The sequence below is a fragment of the Eucyclogobius newberryi genome, unplaced genomic scaffold (genome assembly GCF_026437365.1).
Source record: "Eucyclogobius newberryi isolate DKJ021-1_F unplaced genomic scaffold, fEucNew1.0.hap1 SCAF_4, whole genome shotgun sequence".
NCBI lineage: Eukaryota > Metazoa > Chordata > Actinopteri > Gobiiformes > Gobiidae > Eucyclogobius > Eucyclogobius newberryi.
The window spans coordinates 14,615,624-14,632,815 of record NW_027316056.1 but is presented as its reverse complement, the minus strand read 5'-3'; the positions used below and the strand labels follow the sequence as shown (position 1 = coordinate 14,632,815).

General features: G+C 40.8%; 1 protein-coding gene across 1 annotated transcript in view; it reads right to left on the bottom strand.

Moving 5' to 3' along the window:
* Positions 1-14,913, bottom strand: part of frmpd1a (FERM and PDZ domain containing 1a) — a 41,902-nt gene extending 26,989 nt beyond the window's left edge. Inside the window, exons 1-3 of the mRNA XM_072462676.1 lie at positions 14,802-14,913; positions 3,338-3,460; positions 2,231-2,394 (exon numbers count right to left, since the gene is read on the bottom strand). Of these exons, the coding sequence (XP_072318777.1) occupies positions 2,231-2,394; positions 3,338-3,456 (283 nt within the window). The 5' untranslated portion in view covers positions 3,457-3,460; positions 14,802-14,913. The remainder of the gene's footprint in view (positions 1-2,230; positions 2,395-3,337; positions 3,461-14,801) is intronic.
* Positions 14,914-17,192: the final 2,279 nt, after the last annotated feature.

Genomic DNA, 17,192 nt, shown 5'->3' with positions numbered 1-17,192 from the left:
AAAAATGTGCTTTTATTATTAAAACGTGAATCAAATCTACTTTTGCCTTTTTTCTCACTTTTTGAAATTCAAACTAAGCTAAAACTGGATTAATAGTGATGTATTGTGGACTGGGTGTCATTTACGGACATGGACATGGACGAGAACATGACAGTTTACCTTTATAGCTGTAATTATAGTAAAATATAGTGTGTTCCTCGCTCTATTTGACAAACATTTTGGACGATTTTCCGCCGATTTGAGAATTCAATCGGAAGTGCGCATGCGCACTCCCACGTGCGGACTTACACAACAGAGAGGTGCGTTTGTTTATCAGCGCGACGGATCACATCGCATCTCTCGTCTCCCGTAGATTTCCGTCTCTTCTGAGTCAGCTCGAACAGTCTTTCTCCGTCTTCATTTTGTGCCGTACACTGAGGGAACTATATTATGATAGTAGAAAAAGCTTCAGTTGTAGTCATCTGGACTCAGTTAGAAAAAATAGACGTTTCGACTCTCATCCAAGAGTCATTGTCAATAAAAGAATTTAGATCGAGAACTCCGATATTAATACTGTTCTGTGGTAAGACCCGCCCATTGGGCGGAGCCTTCCTGAAGTAGAAAGAGTTGTTTGTTTCAACAGAAACTCCCCCCTTGTATCTACCGAGCTAGCCTATTCAGAATTTTAATGGGCTATTAGAATCCTCTTTGTCTTTGTGAGACCCTGACTCAACCACCCTGAGTACCTGATTATAATAATCAGGTACTCAGGGTGGTTGAATGACTCTTGGATGAGAGTCGAAACGTCTATTTTTTTCTAACTGAGTCCAGATGACTACAACTGAAGCTTTTTCTACCATGGAACACGCCTGGACGAATGAGGGATTACACCGACATATATTATGATAGATCAATGCGCTTAGACACAGGGAAACATGTTGCTTTCCTGGGGACGATCCACATGTGGCTGCAGGTGAGCTGTAGGTGCGTTTTATGATTGATACGTGGCAGGACTAATCGGCAGTCCACGCCACGAGGAAATAAGACTCAGATTTGGGCCAAAAGAATCGTCCATTCAACCTTTAAGTACTCCAATAACGAACCACAATAAAACCCACACACACACAAAACAATATTAGCTACAATTATGGTCTTAGTTTTAGTTTGGATAAAGAGCTAAAACTCTAAGGCCTTAGTTATTTTATTACTTGGTTTACGGATCCGCCGCACTTAGATTAATGATTTATACAATATAAATAAAATTAATTATTATCAATCTTTTTTTATAAAGTACCGCCGACAACACAAAATAGCATTAAATGAAATATAAAAAGCGTTATTTAGTCAAAAGATAAGAGCGTGACGGAGCAGCTCCGTCCCTGCGCGGAGAGCACGCCCCCCCGTTTCCTCCGCCTTTATATCGCAAGTACACATATACACATTTTAAACCCGTTTACCACATTTTCTCCAGCGCGCTTTGCCGTGACTAAGGCCATACACCTAGAAGTGTGAGTTCTGAGTGTAAAACATGCTAAATCTACTATTACACGCTCCTGCGCGCCGCGTCCCCCACCCTTTTTTTGTTGATGATCATGTTCAAATTTGCCTTCACTTCAAATAATCCAATGAAGCCAATTAGCCAAATATTTTCTTGCATACATTCAGATCTAGTTAGTATCTCTAGTTAGTACCAAAACAGTTCAGGGACACTTTGAAGTCCACAAAACTGATGAGACTCACATCAATTTGACAATGACAGGGAAATGCAACAGATTTCCCGGCCAGAAATACACGTAATACAGTACGTAATGTGTCTTGACACTTGACACTACGCTCTGATGTTATAGCTTGTGATGCACTGTCCGCCCGTGTTACGCTACGAGAACGACTTCAGACGCTGTTTGGACTGTACGTCTTGATCAGAAGTAACAGCAGAGCAGACCAGAACACCGCATCACCTTGGCACCGAAAGCAACACAAGAGCCAGACAGAGGGGTAACGCAATCTGAAAAAAGAAAAGAAAATCTACTTCCCTGATACTGCAGTGTCAGCTTTGAAACAAAACTCTGCAGAAGCACTTTATACCTACTACCGTACTCAGGAACTGCCCACTTTAAGATTTGCTGCTACAGACACACTATAACAGGATAATGCAGGCTTAAAAGCATAAGGTCATTTTATCGGGCTGTAACGGGTGGTGTGTTGTAGGCGATGAGGTCCATTTGTTTTCATTCAAGGGAGCTTAGCGTACCTGGCGTGATGTCCTGCACCACGATGGGGGTGTGGGACGAGAGGGTGAGGCCATGGGAGCAGAAGCCCGGGTCTCGCTGGAGCTGGATGCTAAAGCGAAAGGCGTAGCTTCTCTGGTCCGAGACGCTGGACAGGGACGTCTTCTCCTCCGACGTACTCCTGTCTCTGTGAACGTGAGAGAGACGGGTATAACTACGGCCGCGTGGCATTTTGATTAACTCTAACTCAATCTGGATCAGGACATAACCAGTGTTTAGGCTACAGTGTTGATTTGATGTAATGAACTGAGGTTTATAACAAATCAAGTCACAATAATTGTTTTACAAAGTCCCTTTCCAAGGTTTTATGGTTATTTTTGTTGATGTTCTTTCTGCGCTGAATGGTTGGAACTAGGGCTGTAGTTATTGAGTCGTTTAGTCCAGGATGCCCCCAAAACTGGGCCGCGGGCCATCTGCAACTTGGCCCCAGAGGCAAAAGTTATATATTTAAATTGACTTAGGTAGATTTACTTAATATAGAGCCAAATAAACATCAAGGGTTTGTACACATTTTACTCTGTTGTTACTGGCCCTGCCCCCTTCCATTGGTCCCTGAAAAAAAATTTCTGATTGTACCGGTCCTTAGAAGAAAAAAGGTTGGGGGTCTCTGGTCTAGTTGGTGTCTTGGTCAACCAACATTTTTACGAGTCGACTAATTATGTTGGGGAGATATTATATTCACAACAGCTGAAAGGAGATATAATGAGATATCTTGAGATTTGGGTGTGTATTGTGAGTCTAATCTGCCTTTTTACAGATAAATACGCTGTTTACTAGTAACAATTTTTAAATACGTGATCTGCTGTGGTCTCATGGACTTGTCAGTGCACTTTGGGTACGATACGCTGTCAAATCATAGAGATACTTAACCTTTTGCCAGCGCCACACCCCTTTATGTCGACTACACAGAGCTTGTCTTTAGTTTTTTAGATGTTGAAAAAGGAAAAATTGGACATGAATAGTCCAAGAAATGTAATAATGAACACAGCTTCCCATTATTAAAGCGGAATTCCAGCTTTAGCACACTTTCTTGGGTTAAAAAATGTAAAATGAAGAGGTTCTTGTGTTACCTGCCCACAGAGTGAGACCGGCTCCCGAGGTCCCTGGAGCGTCTGAACCATCGCCCTACGACCTGCTCCACGCGACAGGTGCGACGGGACGGGGATCGGCTCCTGTCCTGCGCATCCATTTACCTGCACCCACAAACACAAACACACAACGCAATAATAAATACGTGCTTCCGATAAATGTGTCCTTTTGAAGTGATCACAAAGAGAGTGGGGGCTTTGAGGTTTAATCCGACCCGAGCCGGAGACGAACATGATGTCATTTGTGGCCACGTTGCTGCTAATGGGCTCTTAGCCAAAGTGATGAGCCGATTGTTGAACAAAAGTCAATATCAGTCGCTCATAATGATCAAGAATCTGATGTTGTTTTGTGTGTGTTCTTTGGTTTGTGGAGGCGTGGCCAGTGCCTAATGGACCGAGCATGGAGAAAAACAGAGAATACATGCAAACATTTGTTAATAAATGTTAAATCACTAACAATTTGTGTGTTTTCTGTTCTGGTGTTTCTTTCAAAAACAGTCAACTTACGGAAGGAAAAATAGGTCCTGCACTGCATCTGACATTAAAACAAAATCAATGCCACTGATATATCATATTTTTGCTTGTTCCATGTATATAGTCTTGTTTTGATCAGGATTTTTTTTTAAACACAATTTGATGAATGACTGTGTTAAGTATCGACCCAAAAATGCGCATTTATTACCACGGCTGTTCAAGATCGGGCTGGAAAATACGAAAAAACAATAACGCACTGATGCTTTTTTCTTTGCATTGATTGATTCTGATCTCTTTGTAATTAAAAACAAATACAAATAATATGGCTATCAATCTATCATTAACAAGACAGACTATTATCAGTTAAATTCAACACATAAAAGTCTAATTTATTTTCGCAAAGCCCGAACTCTGCTCCAAACCACATACTTTTACTGACTTGCTTGATTTGGCTGTAAAACTCTCACAAAAAGAAAGAATAAAACTACAATTTATGACTGATACCAATGGATCTTGATTTGATAAAAGTGTTATGAATTACGCAGCACCAGTTGGAGAAATGTAAAAAAAATATAAAAAAAGAAGATTTCCCCATGTGTGGACAATAAAGGAATATCTTATCTTATCTTATAAAACCAATGTCAACAACTAATGCGAACATAATGAATGAACGAATGAATGAGTCAGGCCCGATCCACGGCCGACTGAACACAATAAGAAGGAAGGCTGTGTTTGTGGAGCGCCCGCTGTAACGTGAGAGAAGAATGATGTCAGCCCTGTCCCAAAGAGAGCAGCTGCAGGAAGGGATCTCCCACACAGCATTAGCCCTGTCCGTCCATTATGACAGGAAACGAAACATGAGCGGCTGTCCTAACAACAGGCTGATCAACACTTTGTAACTACAGTGTTTGCAGCCGCCCAAACGTATTCCTCACTGTCCTAATGATTGTATAGCATTCTAATTCTTCACCGCTGTGAGTTTGTAAGTGTTTTTCGTAACTTTCAGAGGCCAGGGCGGAGTTTTGCCATCACGGTAAAACAATAGTCATCAGTGCGCTTTCTGATTCACGGGAGGTTAAAACACTACATTATTAGTCGATGCAAAAAGCACACAGTGGTCTCATTTTGACCCTAAATATCTGTGCTGGGGCAGAAATGATTTTATTCTTTCAATGTGCACTACGTCTGTCTCCATGAGGATGTGAACATGGGATGTAACAATAACAGGAATATTCAAAATGATCACAATATAGATTTTTCAATTACAAGCTCCTTTGTTTAAATGAATTGATTTGCTGCTACGTAGAAAACTACATAGACCATGATCCTTTGCTACATTTTCAGTGCAACATGAGTCACACTCAATGATTTACACAAAGGCATTTTTTTTACAGGAAATAATAGTATCGTAGCATGAAATTAACATTGTGAAAATATCGTATCGTGAGATTTGCATATCGGTACATGCTTTGATTGTCAATGAATCGGTCTTTAATTAATTCTATCACTGGTGTTTGTATTACTATACCCATTTTAACTGTGATTGGGCTCGCCTCTGCACTGATCTGACCTGGCATATTCTTGCCTCCATGGAGATGTTGTGTTGACTTCTTGGTGCACATGAGGAACATTGAACATTTTACACGAATCAAACTAGTTCATACAACAATCTAGCAAATGAGGCTTTTCCCCTTTCACCTCTACCATTCACCGCTTAAACGTGAATGCAAATCACAACGGAAACACGTGTCGGAATCCGTAAAAACAGATGTAAAAGTGGGCGGGGCGGAATAAGGTGGCTACAGTGGAACTTTTCGGGCCGTAATATAGGTTACATTGAAGGTGGTTGTAACAAAACTAATGAAACCAGCGATTGTCCGGTGTGTGAGAGGCGTGAAGGCAAAGTGTCCCCGGCTGATGGACGTGTTGAGTGACGGAGCGGAGCAGCGCGCTCGGTCTCAGGGGGAAGTCTCTGGTCATAAGCAAATTATCCCTCCATCTGTCTCTGCTCTTCCTCCTCTCTTTCTCTAGATTTGGTTCCTCCTATCTGCCTCCGTCTCCACGATATCACAGCTCTCAGGTTACACAGACAAAGAGAACACACTGTACACCGTATGAATGTAGAGGTCAAGATGACAGAGCTGAAGGGAGCCTTCAGCGCGTCGTAAGAACGCACAAAGGAGCCATGAAGAGCTTGAAAACGCAGTTAGCCATGTCTAAAAAGCTATGGTTCCAAGAGATGACTTGGTGTGTCAGTTGGTTTGTAACTTCAAACAACATGAGCTAAAACCGATTTAAATTGTTTGGGTAAAGTATGTGATTTAAAAGACTTTTCCTTCGCTTCATGAAACGGAAACGAGTTACAGACAATTGGAAAAGCTGTTAAAAGTAGGGCTGCATCGTCATTTCATCGATTAGTTTAGGGAATATTCTTTCAATTAGTCACAGAGTTGTTTAGAATAGAAAAGTCATGTGATGAAAAGATATTTAACTAAATTTGACTCAAATTAAGCTTTTTGAGGATCCTGGTGGAGCACACTGATGGACAAAAGAGTGTCTTCATCAAATACACTAAATTTACACATTTCCCACATAATTTTCATGGAATTACGGCTCAATTTCAGTCACAAAACGTATTCTCTCAGCTCATGGCATGTTTTCAATCCAATGTACAGACAAGTTAATGATGATTTGATAACTAAATTAGTTGACAATTATTTCAATAACGGATTCATTGTGATTGATCAATACACTTGTTGCAGCCCTATTTAAAAGACCAGCTGTCCCAACATTCAAACTGATTATATAAGTAGTAAATGTGTAATCGTTTAAACTTTATCTTGAACTGTAGACATATTATCAACCTACCCGATTCACACATGGATTTAACTGAATGATTGATCATTTTGAGTGTTTTTTGTACTAAAACTGAAAGCAAAACAATCACCATTGCCAAATCGAAGAACCAGAAAGTGGCACATTTATTCACAACATTATATAACACTCATTTTGTTTTTCTTAAAGGTCTAATTTTGTGCCAATTGTGCCACGACTCAAAAAAGGATTGAAGAAAGCTGGCCTCGCCCTGTGTTCCAGAGTGGTTAACAAGGATCACCGTTGCCATAGTGCTAAACAACAAACTAGTCCATGTTTTGAATGGGTGAAAAGTGCTCAAAATGTCACCTTTTAGCTCGAAGCTGCATCCATGAATATAGTTTGTTTGCAATATCAAAATGTACAATGTAATTACTGTTCCTAACACAATCTACCAATCAGGAAAGACTGTTAGATCTCAATTCAGAGCAGATTTTTAGTGAAATGTGAAAGCTTTGTGTACATGAGAGCTGAAAAGAACAAAACTATTAGAACATGAAGATTTCCCAGCCCTATTCTGTCGGGTGTGTTGTAAAATAGTGATGGAACATGAGCAGTTTCACATCCCACAGTGGGATTGTGGCTGTGACACACTGATAATCCCCTGTAATCTCATAAACAGCGTCTCCTTCACATGCCTCCGACAGACCACAGCGAGCGCACACTCGTGGATAAAAACACACAAAACATACTCTGCATTTCCTCTTTTGCCGCTGCAGCATTTGAGGCGAGCGCGCGCACAGGAGATGTCGGCAGATTTTCTTTTTTAAACGTGTAACTTGAGACAGTGCCGGGAATGTTAGACGTTGCTGTTGAACTAATTACAAGTTCATATTTCTCTGCGCGTGCATCTGCCTCTTTCACTTCACTCAAGCTTTTAGCATGAGTTGCCCAAAGACCATTTCATTGAGTGTTAGGGCTGTGCAATTCTTCAAATTTCAATATGAATTAGGTTTATTGCTGTTAATTGTTAGTAGTATTCTTTATTATTATTAACTCTTCAGTGAGTCCCTTGAGTGGAAAAGTTGCTCACGGATCGTACCTTTTCTCTTTCTAGAGTAGATCTACAACAGTCTGTTTCAATTTGTTCTCTTAATTTTTTAAAAACCCTTGTTTGTTCTTGTTCCGAGTGATCACTGTGAATTTTACACAGTTTCTCTCTGTAGGAAAGAAAAAGTATGACTTGACTTTGAAATATATTGGTATGATATGGATTTATTTGCAGACATATACATGAAATTGTTGGTGATTTGAATACATTTACAGAGGTGTTTGTTTGTAAAATAGGTGATCAATCAACTCATCTTCAGCAAGTATCAGACATGAATATAAAAACCATCCCACTGGATTTTAGAACTACTTATTCGGGCCTCAAAACTCCAATACAATCAGTGGATACCTTTGAAGCAAACGCCTGCAGCGGGAAAGAAGGCCATCACAAACCACACCAACAATGAAGGACAAGACGAGACTTATGCATGTTGTTTTATTTTGGATGTCTTGATTTTATTTGCTTTCTCTCTGTGCCATGCGCCTTGCTGTGCGTTTCACATTCACATATCAAACCAAATCTAATCTTTGCTTTTGTTTTTGTCTCTGGTCTTGACCATCTACTCCATTTACCGAGCGTGGCCTTGTGCATAAAGAAGGTGCCAAATTACCATACGATTGATTGTCCCGTCACCGCGTACTCAGAGACTGGGAGCAGAACCAAAACAAGACAATATGCAAAAGCCCATCTGTATTCAAAACACCCCGTCTACTGTATGTGGCGTTTCCCCGGTAACACTCACACTGGACGTCAAAGATGTTCAAAAATAATGACCACGAGGCAAAAGTCAGGGCTAAAGCTGCTGATAATGTTGTCCAAGCTGCCCATTAACTGTGACCTAATGCCTATTAACACTATTACCCTGGACCCCACGCATCGAATAAAAGCTCAACAAGGGACAACGAGCCAACAGCACAAGTTATAACCACTGCATATAACCCTAAAGTATACATTTTAATGATTCAAAACAACTAAAGCATTGGCCGTGTGCTGTGTCTGCAGTATAGATCCACGGCTCTGTGCCACGTTCATTCACTTCTGTCTCTTTGCCCTCGTATTGCACCGTCTGCATAAGATAAGATAAGATATTCCTTTATTGTCCCACATGGGGAAATTTCATTGGTGTAACGCAGGTAGATACAGAGGTAGATACAGAAGAACAGATCACTTATAGGAAGTCTGAAAAACACTTTCAGTAGAAGATCTCCTATAAATAAATAAAAACTCCCATAGACAAATAAATAAATAGTTACATAAATACCATTGCATGTGATCACGACAGTAATTGCACATGAATATGTGTCACGACAGCACATAGATTGCACATGAATTTCACATGAATTGCACATGAATTCCAACAGTAATTGCACATATGACAGAGTTGCACATCAGTATTAGGTTAGGTCAGTATTGCGAGTGTTCAGTACTAACAGTTTTTGTTATAAAGTCTGACAGCAGCAGGAAGGAAAGACCTACGGAACCTTTCCTTCGCACATCGAGGGTGGATCAGTCTCTCACTGAAGCTGCTCTCCAGAGCGGACAGAGTGTCCTGCAGGGGGTGACACTCATGGTCCAGCATAGATGTGAATCTAGCCAGGACCCTCCTGTCCCCCACCTCCTGCACCGAGTCCAGAGCACAGCCCAGGACGGAGCTGGACTTCTTGATGACTCTGTCCAGCCTCTTCCTCTCCCTCTCTGTGATGCTGCTGCTCCAGCAGGCCACACCGTACAGGAGGGCTGATGCCACCACAGAGTCATAGAAGGTCTTCAGGAGTGGCCCTGTCACTCCAAAAGACCTGAGTCTCCTCAGGAGGTAGAGCCGACTCTGGCTCTTCCTGTACAGTGCGTCTGTGTTATGAGTCCAGTCCAGTTTGTGGTTCAGATGAACACCCAGGTACTTGTATGAGTCCACTCTCTCAATGTCCCGTCCCTGGATGTTCACTGGTGAGGGGGCAGTGGGGTGGCGTCTGCGGAAATCCACCACCATCTCCTTGGTCTTCCCCGCGTTGATGAGGAGGTGGTTCCGCTGACACCAGTCCACAAAGTCCTGCGCCAGTCCTCTGTACTCCGCGTCATCGTCGTCCGTGATGAGTCCGATGATGGCAGAGTCGTCAGAGAACTTCTGCAGGACACAGCTGTCCGTGTCATGTCTGAAGTCTGCAGTGTAAAGGGTGAAGAGAAAGGGCGCGAGGACAGTGCCCTGGGGCGCCCCCACACTGCAGGTCCGAGTGTCAGACACACAGTTCCGGGCTCTCACAAACTGGGGTCGGTCTGTGAGGTAGTCCAGGATCCACTCTGCCAGGTCATACTCCACACCAGCCGTCTCCAGCTTGTCCCTCAGGAGCAGCGGCTGGATGGTGTTGAAGGCACTGGAGAGATCGAAGAACAGGATCCTCACAGAGCTGCCAGGCTTTTCCAGGTGAGAGAGAGAGCGGTGCAGCAGGGAGATGACGGCGTCCTCCACTCCGATGCCAGACCGATATGCAAACTGCAGCGGGTCCATGGCTGAGCTCACGGTGGAGCGGAGGTGGTCCAGGACTAGCCGCTCCAGTGTCTTCATCAGGTGGGACGTGAGAGCCACTGGCCTGAAGCTGTTGAGGTCTTTGGGGCGCGGTGTCTTAGGCACAGGTACCAGACAGGAGGTCTTCCAGACCTGTGGTACCACCCTCAGCTTCAGGCTCATGTTGAAGACATGCTCCATAACTCCACACAGTTCATCTGCGCAGGACTTAAGGAGCCTGGGGCTGATGCCATCAGGTCCTGCTGCCTTCCTCACTTTAATCCTCTTCAGCTCACTCCTCACCTGTGCTGCTGTGACAGTCAGTGGTTGGCAGGGGGACCGTGTGCTGGGGGGATGGGTGAGTCCAGGCGAAGTGGGGAGCTGATGGTCCGGGGCAGATAAGCGAAGAGGAACAGATGCAGGGCATTGTCCAGCTGTGGAAGAGGGAGCATGCAGCTGTGCAGGGGGAGGGGCGGGTGACCGATCAAACCTCAAGAAGTGAGCATTTAAATCATTCACCCACTGTAGATCCCCCTCTGTCTGGGCAGGGGGGATTTTGAAGCCCGAGATGGTTTTCAGGCTCCTCCACACTCCCTGAATGTTCTTCTGCTGCAGCTGCTCCTCCATCCTCCTCTTGTAGCCGGCCTCAGCCTGCCTGATCTTCCTCCTCAGCTCCTTCTGCACAGTCCTCAGCTCCTCCTTGTTCCCTGACCTGAAGGCTCTCTTCTTCTCCTTCAGCAGAGCCTTCAGTTCACGGTTAATCCATGGCTTGTTGTTTGGAAAACACCGCACCGTCCGGGAGGGAACAATGTTCTCAAAACAGAAGTTGATGTAGTCCGTGATGCACTCTGTGATGGTGTTGATGTCCTCCCCATGTGGGTCATAAAGCTCAGTCATGAACACTGAATAAATCATGTTGTACTTATGTCATTTAATAGTGCGCATACGTGTTATCGGCGTGTATCGAGATCCCTACAAACTATGTGAACAGTGTGTGTAGCTGAAGAAAGGCAGGTTTTACTGTGTGTGTTTACGGATCGTTGTGTCGTAAACTGACAGCTTAGTCACAGAAGCAGCGGATAAAAGAGTCTGCAACGACTTGATGTTTAGTTTAATCAGAAAAGCTCCTGGTTTTGTGGTCAGAACAAACCCCTATACCTCAGAACAATAACAGAAATGAATTCATATTAGTTTTATTGTGCCGTATTTGTAACCGATTGGCGCTATAATGGAAATTGCGGTATTTTTGTCTTTTTTTTGTATCATTTTGTAAAAATGTCTACAAAACACAATGTGTTGGGATGTCAAGATTATTCGGTTTATCGATAGTTGTGATTATTCAGGAACAAAAAAATGCATAATCATGGCCATTTTAGAAGCAAAATCAAGTTAATCAAGTCAATATATAGCCTAAAAAATAGAACTAAATGTAAATAGCTTTTTTATCTGGCTGTTTTTGTCACATTTAACTTTATTTTGTCTTTCAGAAAGTTCAGTTTTGTTGTACTTAGTACAAACTTGAGGAACAATAACATAGACCAGGGGTTCCCAAAATGTTCAGGCTGGGATTTGTAAATAATAAAAAAAAAGGTTTATTAATATTTATTTCAGTAGTTTGTTTTGTTATCTGACCCAAAAAACTGTATACTACGTAATATATAAAAGTAAAAAATGAAAGTAAAATTAGTTTATCCCATAATGTGAACATTCTAGTGTTGCTGGAAGTCTTTGGTCGTTTGGTCGATTAATCTGTCGATGACAATCTTAGTTGACCAACATTTTTATCAGTTTCAATGGGATTATAAGGATTTGGGAGAAAATGTTGAGTATATTTGTCCTTTTTACATCAAATACTTACATGATACACTTGTGGTCAACATGCAGGTCTACTACACGGCCCTTTTAGTCGACTAACCGATGCACAGAACACGTCTTTGGTCAAAGTCAGACCTACATTCCAGGTAAAGCAACTTCATGAGACCAGCAGGTGAAGGACCACACAGTGCATCTTTAAAATACAGATAAAACATATTACAGTCTCAATTATATGTTTGTATTATAGTATGTGGGTGGGTGATTTTGACCAAATTATTATCCTTTTTTTAAGTATCCTGATAACAAATTTCAATCCAACAGAAAACATGTCTTTAAGTGAATAAGATGAGGTTTAATTATCAAGCAAACGTGAACTGAAATAGTGCAGATATATCATACATTTTGCATATCTTCAAAAGAACATTCACAATATCTAAAGGTGTTGTTTGTTCTTTCTATGCTCTTTATTCATTTTTTCTATATGGACCATTTTGTGTAATTAAAAAAGAAAAGCTACTGTTTACATTCTATTTTTTTTAATAGAGTAGAGTGACTGAGTAATAGTCATAGTAATAGCATATTCATGTGCAATTACTGTCATACTCACAAGCAATTAAGGCCATATTCATGTGCATATAACTGATGTAAATAAGAGTGTTTACTTACCATTAGTATTAGTCTTATTTAGTCTTATGCTAGCTATTTTTACTTTACTTTATTTTATTTTATTTATTTATTTTTCTCCTCCATTCCCTATTAGGGGAATCTTATCTTGTCTTAGTTACTACTACTGCTGCTCCTTCCAAATTTCAACGTTCGTCATCTTGGGAAATGCACAGCATTTCTGTGACATATTGTGATTGATCATTGTACTTTCATGACATTTATTAATAACACGTGACTCAATAATAACTGGATGAAGTGGATTGAACTATGTTACACTCACACGATTATGCAAAACCATCCAACCATCAAGTGTTTGTCGGCGACTGCACCTGGAAACACAGACTTGGGTAAATGGGATTAGAGCGAGCGAGTGTCTGGAGGGCTGAAGGCGGCTGTGCGTCACTCACTGAGCCAGATTAAACCTTCACCTCTCGCCTCCGTCCAGACAACGACTCGAACTCTCACACTCTTTGTCCGTCTGTGGCTTACTCACCAGGAGCAACACGGACATTTTCAAAGTGTCATTTGCCTTATTAGAGTGATTATAACAGCATTATAACATCTGTGAATTTAACTGTGAATGTTGTGTACATACTAAGTCCATTTATGTAAGTAAATTGTATTTGTTTTTCTTTAATGCATGCCATATTTGATATAAAACTTGTTCACTGACGATGGCAATAAACCTTTTCTGATTGTGTTCAAGCCTAAAATATACAAATAGGAGTGTCACAATATCGGAGTTTTGAGTGTTGAGAGGAGAAAAACATCCCGATTTAAGGATTAAGATAAGAGATAAGATAAGATAATCCTTTATTGTCCCACATGGGGAAATTCCATTGATGCAACGCAGGTAGATACAGAGATAGATACAGAAGAAAAGAACAAATAACTTATAGGAAGTTTGAAAAACACTCTCAGTAGAAGATCTCTTATAAAAATCTTAGTCATGATTATTGAGACTGTGACAAACAACAATGAAATCTTTTCTATCATTTCCCTGGTATAACATGTTTTTAACGTTTTACTTTAATTTTATCTTGTAAAGCTGGTCACACACTTCAGGAATAGTGACAAAAACAGCAAGATAAAAAAGTTATTTACATTTAGGTCTATTTTTTGGGCAATAGACTCAACTAAAGCTAATAAATTTTGCTTCTAAAATAGTCACGATTATTATTTTTTTGTTCTTACAATTATTGTGACCTAAATAATCACAATTATTAATTATTCTGCACAACTGTGGCAAACGGTAAAAAAATAATAAAAGATGAATATTACCATGTTATCTCGATTCTAATTTAAACCCAGATATTTTAAACGTATTCAAGCACATATTTAAGGTCACATTTTTTCCTATTTATGGATGTTTTTGTTTTAACTTGTTTCTTACAGTATTGACACTTGTTTTAATTAGTTTTGATTTTAGTAGATTGCATGTGTAATTGTACTTTATTTGAGTGGATACTTCAGTGTGCGCTTGTACTTGTAATTGAGTAGGATTCTGACTACGTAATTGTCTTTGTTTACATTTAAAATCACTTTGAACGTTTATGTTGGACAATAAGTGGTGTTGTTTCATTGAATGTCTTTTGTTTGCCTTTATTTCTTCTGTTCTCTCTCTCTCTGCCGTCTTCTGTGTTATTTGTGTAAAGTCACAATTGTCTCACTTCTGTCTGTGCTCCTTTCTACACCGACAAACACACATCACATCTCTGTATCGCCTGCTCTGATTGGCCAAGAGCACAGAGAAATATGCCACTTGTGCCACAAACAACTTAATTCAGATTTAAACTGACTAACTGATCAGGTTTTGTACAGGAGATTGATCAAAAATGATCCTAAAACTATGTTAAAAAGTGACTAGCACCCCACTTTCCTCGCATACTTTTTAACTTTTACTTGATACACATTTCAGCAGTTCTTGTTATTGAGAACAACATTTTACTTTTACTGTACTCTTGCCACCACTGAGTATCGATTTATATTTGGATAGTGGATAGTGATACTTTTGACAGTACCAGTTCAGAATACTGTGGACGGTTTAAAGAATGTGGTTAACTCACCTGCCTTAGGCCCCTAGTGTCAGGGCTTCACGAAGGCCAGGCTTCTGTCCCGCTCCGCTCTCCCTCCATCCATCGTGCCACTGAAGACAATCCAAGCAGACAATCTTCATCTGCAAAGAAACATGAACAGATTCAATACTTTAAACACGATTCAGTTTATAGTGCCATCGTAAACACAGGAGCATCACACTTAGGAGAAGATACACTTGCCCCATCAGGAATTTGAACTGGTTTTCTTTGAAGCAACAAATCTCTTGCTTGAGTAATATTTGGGTGACTCTTCTACCAGTGACAAAATCTTGATGTAGACAAAATCAATTTTTAATTTTATTTTTTTATGGCCCATCAACTTTATTAGACAGGAGAGGACAGTGGGAAATGGGGGATGAGAGATTTGTGATACTTGAGATTTGTGATACTTACACGTAGATATGATTCATTTTTGTGTCCAGTCTTGTGCAACATTGTAATTGTACAGGCAAAGTTTTGCCTGTACAATTATACTAACTAACACACTGTAAATCAGATTTTAAATACATTTCATGCCCAACCTGTCTGTGACGATTTACTGCATGTCCTCCCCTGTCTCTCATCCCCCGTTTCACACTGTCCTCTCTTGTCTGATAAAGCCAGTGGGCCACAAAAAATAATAAAAATGAATTAATAATAACCTAGTGTCCAATAAAGCTCTATATATATCTCTGATGATACTAAATGCTGCAGGTATAAATAACTGCAGCATTTGCAATATTTTAAGTGTGATCATTAGTGTATTTGTGATTAACGCTGCGTAAACACTATGAGCGTTTGACAACAGCAAGAACAGGTAAACCGAAAGTTCCGAGGATGAGGATGAGAGGAAGAGGCAGTGGAGGAGGAGAGATGTTTGAGGTTCAGAGGTTGAGTCCCGCTGTGGCCTGTTCCTGGTCCTGTTTGCAGACGCCCACTTGCCCCGGCTCTTCTCATAACACCATTCATTATTCACAAAGCCCTCCTAAAGCCCCGTGAAAAGAGATGCGGCTGACCGTACTCCTCTTTCCTGACACACACGCTCTCGCCTCGGAAGATTTCCTGTTTCTGTTTCAATAATATATACTGTAACATATACATTTGCCCCAACTCCTTCTTTGTTGTCCCAAAAGACTTTTCCATTGAGAACATGAACCCTTTTTGCCCTGTTAATCATATTATTATTGAAATTACTCATTCTAATCTAGTTATTTGGTAAATAATTGTTCTGGCTTGTTTGTATTATTTTACTGAGAATAGAAAATGTGTCTATTCTGGAATAGAGTGTATGGGGATTTGAAAAATGGGTATACTGGCGTGCTCTAGGATTCATTTCCCTCCATATGTCAATCAATCCTATATTCTTCAAAAAGATACGGAACTTCTTATTTATTGTTCCTCCAGTGCCTTCGGCACGTCTAATGTAGGCTGGAATGCAAAGATTCCAATCGCCTCCACAAATTAGGGTTCCCTCAGAGTGGTTTACAATCAGGTCCATGACACCAGCATAGAAAGTGATATCGCCCCCTGGTGGAGCAAACACATTTAAAAGAGTGAAAACATTTCCATTAATATTCTCCTTAACCAGTACATATCTGCCCTCTTTATCCTTATATTCAAAAATTCTGTTCAAAAGATTTTCGTCTTGAAATGTTCAGTGTCATTCAAATGTTTCCCTTGAAAATATATAATGTATTTTCTTTCTTTTTTGACTTTTGTGAAATGTTTTGTTTGTTTGATTGGGTTTGGTATGCCATTCACATTGAAGGATGCTACTAGTAACATGTCTGATGCCATTAGGTTGATTGTATTGATCCCACTGTTGATAACTTTAGAATGTTCTTAATCTCTCGAAACAATAAACCTACACCAAGGACCATAGGGACATAAAACAGGTGAAAGGGTAAAAAAGACAACAAAAGGGTTCATGCTTGAAACAGGCATTGACACCAAAACCTGATCAAAAAAAGATTGTAAAAGGGAGGGAAGTCCAATCCTAATAAAGGGCCCCCGTAAAAAACTCCCCAGTCACTCCTGACACCAATCCTCAGAAAGTGAAACTGGATATATAACCTACCTGGCTCACCACGCGCTCCACTGCACTCTACATGTATTTTACAATTTCTCACAAAACCAATCTCCCACATTGGCACATCGATGAGTTTATGTACAAAAGCAGACGGCCAACATGGTTGTGCTTTTTACAGTTGCAGGGAAAGAGAAGCCATGTCTCAGTTTTCTTTTCCTGAGCTCCTCACAGATGCGGTTTTTCTGTTGTGGACAAACTTTGTATGGAATATCTGGAGCAAAGAAGACGTCCTTGCCTTCGTACTGAAGGTCTCCTTTAACCCTTGCAGCCTTTAAGACACATTCTTTCACACG